The sequence below is a fragment of the Temnothorax longispinosus genome, chromosome 7, assembly GCF_030848805.1.
Source record: "Temnothorax longispinosus isolate EJ_2023e chromosome 7, Tlon_JGU_v1, whole genome shotgun sequence".
NCBI classification, from domain to species: Eukaryota; Metazoa; Arthropoda; class Insecta; order Hymenoptera; family Formicidae; genus Temnothorax; species Temnothorax longispinosus.
Window position 1 is genome coordinate 5,741,753 of NC_092364.1, and position 9,382 is coordinate 5,751,134.

At 30.9% G+C, this 9,382-nt stretch overlaps 1 protein-coding gene and 1 pseudogene across 1 annotated transcript; one reads left to right on the forward strand and one right to left on the reverse strand.

Moving 5' to 3' along the window:
- The first annotated feature begins 232 nt into the window (after window positions 1-232).
- On the forward strand, window positions 233-1,878 carry LOC139816656 (uncharacterized). Its single transcript, XM_071784307.1, has 2 exons — window positions 233-750; window positions 840-1,878. The coding sequence occupies exons 1-2, from the start codon at window positions 450-452 to the stop codon at window positions 914-916; spliced, it is 378 nt and encodes a 125-aa protein (XP_071640408.1). The 5' UTR covers window positions 233-449; the 3' UTR covers window positions 917-1,878.
- Window positions 1,879-3,023: 1,145 nt separating this feature from the next.
- Window positions 3,024-4,134, reverse strand: LOC139816316 (uncharacterized; annotated as a pseudogene).
- Window positions 4,135-9,382: the final 5,248 nt, after the last annotated feature.

Sequence of the window (9,382 nt, forward strand, 5' to 3'; positions counted from 1 at the left end):
AACGTTTTAACGTTTTACTTTGACCTCCATATCTTGCGCTTAATCTGAAAACAGACTCATTATGACTATCAAGTACCAATAGAAGTTTATTGGTCAAGTTGATTCAATTAAATGGAAACAGCTGTTCTTTACAGCTGAACTAGCTGCACTAGTTCCGAGTTCATCCTTTTCCTTCCAATGTGGTGTAAAAAGATAAACTCTGAACTAGTGCAGCCAGTTCAGCTGCAAAGAACAGACCTATTTTCAAAGTATGTTGTGTTTACTTTTAATTATATAATTATATTTTAACAATTTAAGTATATACATATAATAGTCGTACGTATTTTATAAAAATATTAATTTACATATGTATAAGTTATTTACAATTTGGAGAAATTATTTGTTGTCGTTAAATAAACAGGTTATATTTGTAATTTAGATATATGTAAAATTGAAGAATCTTTTAAGAGATGGAGAAAGATTTGTTTAACGCAATGGATTTATTATTCGAAAACACTGATAGTAGCAGCAGTAGTGATAATAACAGTACTGATACTAGTAGTAGCAGTACTTCTACAGATGAAGACCAAAACCTATTTTTGGAAAATGAAAGGCTTGAAGAAGATTTGCTATTTTCTCTTCTTCAACTATTATTAAACGGTCGTAGACGACAGCATGTAGAGAATTTTCTTCATGTAGTGCCTGCAAAAAGTAATCAAGAATTTAGAGAGGATTTCAGATTAAATCGCCGATGTGTTTATATGTTACTAGGTATGTATTATCTATTTATAATATTAAAATAGTTTTGTAATATATTTTGGTAATGTACAACCATTTTTATACTTATTGGATATTTTCAGAATCTTTAGAAGCTAGCGGATTTATACCAACACATGAATTTGGAAAAGAAAGAAACCTGCGGAATTATGTTTACTGATGACTCTCTGGTTTTAAGTAACAAAGAACCTCACCGAACACTGTCTAATCTCTTTGATATGTCATTATCATCTATATTTCGTATTATACGTCGAGTAATCAATTGACTAATAACTCTGGTTCCTGATGTTATTATGGCCGCAAGAAAATTATTAATTCGTATATCTCGTGGATTTGAAGAAGCAGCTGGAATTCGTAACTGCATTGGAGCAATAGATGGCTCACATTTTTATATAAATAAACCCGAAGAAAATAGTAGAGAATACTTTAACAGGAAACAATGTTATTCATTCTTTACAGGCTGTTACTGATTGTAACACTAGATTTACCAATGTATATTGTGGTGATCCGGGATCTTTTCACGATGTTCGAATGTTAAGAAGATCACAATTTTTTCACATTGCTGAGCAAGAAAGAGAAAATATTTTTCCAAATAGTACTTTTTTATTAGGAGATAAAGGTTATAATGGAGTAGCGAGAAATGGATTGTCTGTCCTTTTAGGGATAATGGTAATCTTACAAGGGAACAACATGCATTTAATAATAAAATTTCCGTAACTCGAGTAGTAGTTGAAAGAGCTTTTGGTATCTTAAAGGGTCGATTTCGACAATTACACAAACTACCGTTACGTGATGTCTATTTCATGACTCGGATTATAGTGAGTTGTTGTGTACTTCATAATATATGTTTAGATAATGGAGATAATGGCGAAGACTTTTATGATGATCACGTTGCACAAGAACTTCATGCTTTAGAAAATTATAATAACGAAAGAGACAAATGCTATACAGGGGAAACTTTGCAGATCGTCGAACATTATTGTTTAACGAAATGTACCCTTAACGAATTTATTCAATTTTTTATTTGACGTTGATCAAAAGTAAATGATTGCAATAATTATATCATTTTGATTTAGAAAAGTATAACACATACAAATTATTTTATAAGTACTATTGTAAAAACAAAATTATTTTAAAAAACAGTTATACATATAGATATATATATATATATATATATATATATATATATATATATATTATATAAATGTATTTGTAATAAAAACGTATTGTTTTTAATATTGCTTTACGTAAATTATAAGTAAATTATACTATAAATAAATAAATACAACTTACAACTTAAACTTGTTTTTATTTTACTTTTTTATTTAAAAGTAATATGTTTTACAATTGTTATTTCTGTTATTTACAGAAATGTTGAAGAAGAGCAAGAAATTTATATTTTTGTATCTGAATGAAATACTTGTCGCGTAGAATAAATTTCATTAAATGTATAACATAGTTTGTAATTTAAAAACAAATAAAAATATATTTGCTTTATCATCTTTTATTTTATATAACAGTTTAAAGTCAGTTTAAGAAAAACAAAAAAAATATACAATAAATACTGTAATGAGCATTCTCTTACTTTATAAAACTCAAAGTTTATATTAACTTTTATTTTCTGCTTAGTAACATTAATAAATAATAAACTACGTCTTTTGTACCTTGTGCAGGTTTAAAGAATATGATTCTTTTTATAGCAACTTTTAAAAGTAAAAATAATATTACACGTGAAGCTAAAAATAATATCAGTCTATCCAAGATGACTTATTTAAACATAATTATTATATGTTTAGAGTTACATATAAGTAACAAAGTTTAAAATATTCTGTAACAAAAATAAGTATATAAATTTTTTAAACTAAAAGTTAATTTTACATTCTCTTAACTCATATGTTTCAGACAATTCTTTTGATACAAAAAGTACTTTTTATATCCTGATTTAGCTTTTACCAAATGATTCTTACACACAAACATACAATTATTACACTGTATTAAATATAAAACTTTTTTGGGGGCCTATTCTGTAAACATTACGTGGACATCATTACGTGCTTTGCGGAGATATAATATACCATAGAGAAGCTGCGCAAAGCACGTAACGATATCGTTTACAGAATAGGCTCCTTAGTTTAGTACTTTCTATTTTAATTAATAATTTTTATGTTTAATTATAATCTGTGCATCACGTTAAAGTATCAAATATTTTTTTTAAATTATACCTTTTTATATAATATAATTAACATCACAGTTCTTGGATATTTCGTTTACAAAATACTGCTTCGACTTTGAATTAGACTTCTTAATAAATCACATTTTTCTTCTTTAATAGACACTTTCTCTCGATGTTGCTCTATCTTTTGCTTTAATCTTTGCTCCTCCAAAAACATTTTTTTCTTTTTTAATCTCAGTTTTTTCTCTCTTCAATTCAAGTTCTTCTATTTTTCTTTTATGTTCCATTTCATCAAAATTTTTTCTATCTTCATATTTTTTATGTATAAACTGAAGATGTTGTAGCCATTGGTTTTCTAATTCTATTTTAGTACGAGCAATTTTTGAGCTTGTTCCATGCACACTTTTCTTTCGTACTGTTTCTCTTTCTGCATTTCTTTCATTACTATTCGACTCTTGCTCCATATTAACATTTTGTAACTCATGCACACTTTTTTTTCGTACTGTTTCTCTTTCTGCATTTCTTTCATTACTATTCGATTCTTGCTCCATATTAACATTTTGTAACTCACAATCAGTTGTTGCATTTTGAACTTCAGGCTGATTGGATACATTATGCTCCAATATTGGTGATTAAAGCTATTTTCTTTATTAAAATTACTATTTTTATCACCCAAAATATCCATTAGTCGTTCTTCAACGTCATCAAAGATCTTTGGAGCATTTCCACTTGTACGATTGTGATCTTTTTTTTTTATTACACGATTTTTTTAGCGCACTAAATTTCCATCTTACTTGATCACCTGTTAACTGTACAAATAAAATAGAATGCACACACAACACAAGTTAAATAATTTAATTGTGAAGCACTTATGTGAAATATGTTTGAAGTAATCCTCTTGGTATTTCCGAGTGTGCGGCACACACTCTGCACACAAGATCCTGACTATAAGAGAGAGGAGTACTGACTAAGTATGTTTCTCTCTCTAACTTACTCCGTCTGCTATGTATTTTGTCAGTCCATATCTATAAGTTCTATGTATGCGAATGTCGGATCATCCGCTAGATGGCATCCGCTAGCTGGCGTTTCTCGTATTTAAATACGAACGATAGTATATATAAAACAGCTTGTTGGAATGGAAAATATAACATTATTCTTCATCGCAAAAATGGGCAATAATACTTACTGCTTACGTCTACTGCCATTGTAGGTTGTAGACGACGACGTTTAAAGAGACGACGCTTAAAGGCTTTAAAGTCTCTTTAAGGTGTTAGTACCTAAGAAATAAAATGGATAAACATACGTCGTAGACTTCCGACATTGAAGTTATTTTTAGACATGGTGTCAAAATGACACCTAATAATATTGTAAAAAAAAATTCCCCCAGGAACAAAATAATCGTTTCCCGAAATGTTTGAATGCTAACTGTGATCCCGTTTATTGCTCTATTACGTCATATTGATTTTATAGAAACATTATTTGATATTTTTTATATAGGTACCAAGTATTCTCGTATACCGACCACTTTTTTCAGGCCTTAGCATATTGCGAATTTTAGATTATGCGGAATTAAGATTTGACACTTCTCTCACATCTGATAACTATATATTAATTATAATATTATTAATTGGTTGCCTTAATTTAAGTTAAACTACTGTCGTACATCAAATTTGTCGACCGTCAAAGAATTAATAATTGTTTTCACTTTTTTTGTAACGCATATAGCATCTGTGAAAAGTATCGCAAAAAAACAAAAGCTTCTGAATATTTTATATACAACTTTTCTCAATTTTTTCTTGTAATGGTAGAGATATCTATCTTTGAACGCCTGAGATAACAGTACTATATAAACACATAATTCCTGTAGAGAGATACTTAGCCCAGGTCTCTCCTGTACCGTCTCAGATAACAATATGTTATTGAAAAGATTCCTACAAGATATCTTATTTTAAAATCTGATAACTTATATAGAGAGACTTCTAAAAGATTATAATAATGTTAGAAGTTATTTAAGGTGATTCTGCATGACTGGCAAACTTCCTCGATGTCGTATAATGTCACCTTTTCTAAGTTTGTGTTTCCCTATATCTGTCTTTGTCTAACGAAATGACATCTGTCCTTTTTTTCGATTGCTCGCCATCTTACGCAATATCCGGCAACTACTGTTCTGCCTCCTTCTTGTCATCCTGCATCAGTATTACATTACTAAAAATAATTATTAGATGGATCTTTTTTTGTACGCATTGAAATCTTACTTCCTACTTACACGATATTATTCCTACTGTTTCTTCCCAAAGGGTGGATGATACCATTATGTGCTTAAAACTGTAAGAATTTTTGTTTTACGCAAATATTGTCGTCAGGTGACAGCTGTGTAGTGCCCCAAAAGTAATATTTTTAATTTTTTGGTGCTTTTTGATATAAAATCGCGTTTTCCATCCACCTAGATTTTTGTGCGGACTTTAATTCTAGACCAAACTTGCAATTCTGTAAAGCCAATTAAAAGATCCTTGATTAACGATAATGTCGGGTCAATCATACGGCTGCAGGATTTCCTCTTAATGCGCAGTTTTTTTGAGAGCAAGAAAGATCACAAAATGAAGTTAAAAGATTTCTCAAACAGATATCTTTACATATTTGTCACATATAGAGTTTCTTATTTATGATGTCTAAATAAGAACTGATATATGTACGTTACCATATAAATTTCTCATTTATGATATCCAAAGATAATATCGTAAATATTTTTTTTAATGAAAGTTCGTACTTGGAAAAACTATATGAAATAATCATAATCTTATATCTTTATTAACTTTTATCAATTTTAACATTACTAAAATTTAATAATATATTTATCCAAATTATTAGCATATACTTAGACAGAGAAAAAAAAGGGGGGAGTAAAGATATTTGAGATATCAATACCTAAGAAATAGCTTGGAATAAACACCAAATGTCTAAGTAAGGTCACACACACACACGTGTGGACCAACCGGCATGAAACCACCAATTTAATTTTTAATTTCCTCAGGCGGCCAGGTGGGATTCGAACCCGCTTCCTTGCAGTTATAAAGGCTGGCGCTTTACCGCTAGACCACGCTCCCACCCATCAGAACAGTGGTTCGAACTTATACTTAACTGAAGCGACGTTTTTACTATTTCCCCTATTACCGCTCGAGGCTTGACGCGTCGAGCGCGCTTGTGTGATATAAACTATTGAGATAGATATATTAAAACTTTTAATATTAAAATAAAAATAAAAGTTATCAATTATTTCATATAGTTTTTAATGTAGAATTTTAGACAAAAAAGATTCATAATATTATATTTTAAATATTGTAAATAAAACTTTATAGTGTGACCAATTTTGAAAATATTACGGCCGTTTGATTTGAGATCTCTTATCGACATTATTTTTGATATTCTCTGCTCTCAAAAAACTGCGCATTAATAACATTCTAACCATTCTTTTTTATCTTTTAGAAGTCTCTCGCTACAGTTTCAGATGTTTGAAATAAGATATCTTGTAGGAATCTTTTTAATAACCTATTGTTATCTGAACGGTACGGAGGACATGGGCTAAGTGATCTCTCTACAAGAATTATGTGTCCTATATATCGTTTTACTTGTATCTCATGCGTTTCAAGATAGATATCTCTACCATTACAAGAAAAATTGAGAAAACGTTGGATTAAAAATCGAAGCTTTGCGTTCTTTTGCGATACGTTCACAGATTGCATATGGTTTACAAAAAGTGAAACCATTTTAATCTTTGACGGCGCACTTTGATGTACGCCAGTAGTTTTAACTAAATCAGGCAACATTAATAATATTATAATTAATATATATTATCAGATCGAGAGAATCGGTCCAATCTTATCCGCATAATCTAAAATTCGCCAGATGCTAAGTGACTGAAAAAGTGGGTTCGTTATTCGATAATAGTACCTAATAAAAATTCAATAATGGTTCTATAATCAATATGACGTATAGAGCCATCACCGGGATCATAGTTAGCATTCCACATTTCGGAACGTTCTTTTTGTTCCTGGGGAATTTTTTTTACATATATTAGTGTCAGTTTTGACACCATGTCTAAAATATTCAATGTCGGAAGTCTACGACGTATGTTTAATCCTTTCTATTTTCTAGGTTCCTAACACCTTAAGGACTTTAAAGCCTTTAACTCGTCTCTTTAACGTCGTCGTCTACACCTACAATGCAGTAGACTAGCATAATTATTTATTGCCCATTTTTGGCGATTGCAGACTGTTATTCGTTTCCATTCCAACAACTGTTCTTATCTATCTACGTTCTTATGTAATGACGAGACACCAATCTAGCGGATGCCATCTAGCGATGATCCGACATTCGTACATAAACTTATCGATAGGACTGACAAAATCATAGCCGACGGATTAAGTTAGAGAGAGAAACAGACTTGCATACCCTCTCGCTTATTCAGATTTGTGTGCAGAGTGTGTGCCCGCACACTCGGAACTACCAAGAGATTACTTCAAACATAGTTCACATAAGTCTTCACATTAAATTATTTACTTGTGTTGTTTGCTTCTATTTTATTTGTAGAGTTCACAGGTTATGCAAGTAAGATGGAAATTTAGTGGCGCTAAAAATCGTATCATACAAAAAAAGATCACAATCGTACTGTGGAAATGCTCCAAAGATCTTTATGACTTGAAGACGACTAAGATATGTTGGGTGATAAAAATAGTAATTTTAATACGAAATAGCCTTTTAAATTCACCAATTGATCATAATGTATCCAATCAGCCTGGTTCAAAATCAAACTGATTGTTGGTTACAAACTTTTATAAATATGGAGCAAGAATCGCATAGTATAAAGAAATGCTAAAGAGAAACAGTACGAAAAAAATTGTGCATGAGTTACAAACTGTTACTATGGGAGCAAGAGTCGCATATATGAAAAATGCAGAAGAAACAGTCCAAAGAAAAAGGTTGCATGGAACAGCTCAAAATTTCTCGTAACTAAATAGAATTGAAGAAAACCAATGGCACACATCTCAGTTTATACCTACAAAATATGCAAGATAGAAAAAAAATTTTGATTAATGAACATAAAGAAAATAGAAGACTTGAATTGAAGAATAAAAAACTGAGATTAACAAAGACAAAAACATGTTTTTTTGCGAGAGCAAAGATTAAAGCAAAGATAGAGCAACATCGAGAGAGTGTCTATTAAAGAGAACAGTGATTTATTTAAAGTCTAATTCAAAGTCGACAGTATTTTGTAAACGAAATATCCAAGACTGTGATGTTAATTATATTTAATAAAAGGTATAATTTATCAAAAATATTTATACCTTTAAACGTGAGTCACAGATTATAATTAAACAGAAATTATTCCTTAAATAGAAGTACTAAACTAAGGAGCCTATTCTGTCAACGTCTTTACTCTTTGCGCCGGCTTCGCTATGGTATCTTAGTAATCGTCCGGCCAGCACGTAAAAATGAGGGTAGAGTCCACGTCATTTACATAGGACCCCCAAACAAGTTTTTATTATACCTTGTAATTTGTATGTTTTGTGGTAGAAGCATTTGGTAACGCTAATCAGATATAAAAAGTACTTTTTTGTATCAAAAGACTTTTCCGTGAAACATATGATTAAGAGAATAGAAAAGTAATAACTTATGAGTTTAAGAACATTATAATGCTTTTTATGTTACAGAATATTTAAACGTTGTGGTCTACGTCTGAGGGTAGGTGTACTGACCTATACTAATTTATGTGTTAAATAAGGTCATCTTGGCGACTGATATTATTTTACTTCACGTTAATTATTTTACTTAATCAGTTTATAAACAATCATCATATTCTTGTAGACCGCAACAAGGGCCAAACGACGATATTTATTATTGGGGAGGGGGGGGTAAAGAGCCGGAATCTTCCTGTATACTCCGCAACCAATCAACTATGTTACCCTTTGCTTTTTCAAGTAGAGACGGCTGTCAGTACCGGGGAGGCAGTATTTGATTTATAGTTTTTTGTTTTCTTAACGCTTTCACTGTTATATAAAGACAATATATCACACGCAACTATCTTTTTTATTGTTGTGTTTACTTACAACTCGGTCTCGCAGGACTGAATGTATCTACACGCGCAATAGTTCCTTCAAGACAAACTATAAGTGGGCTTGCGCCTTCATCAAGACATGGTGTGCTGTAAATACAAGAATAACATTGTAAAACATAGATGGTAATAAAAGTCAAATAAAACAAGGTAAGGTGTCAGTTGTAGTATTATTATATCTAATGCTTAGAATTTACTACAGAGAGTTAAAAACAAGACGGTTGTTATACAATACTTGAGATATATAGATATAAGAGCTAGAAAAAATCTCCTCTCTCTCTCTTCTCTCTTTCTCGGTCTCCCTGTTTTTTCCCCTCCTTTTGTTTTTCCCCTCGTCCTTCTCC

Coding starts and splice junctions, on each gene's coding strand:
- LOC139816656 (XM_071784307.1), top strand. CDS start 450: ATGGAGAAAGATTTGTTTAACGCAATGGATTTATTATTCGAAAACACT. Junction 751..839: donor ATGTGTTTATATGTTACTAG/GTATGTATTATC, acceptor GGATATTTTCAG/AATCTTTAGAAGCTAGCGGA.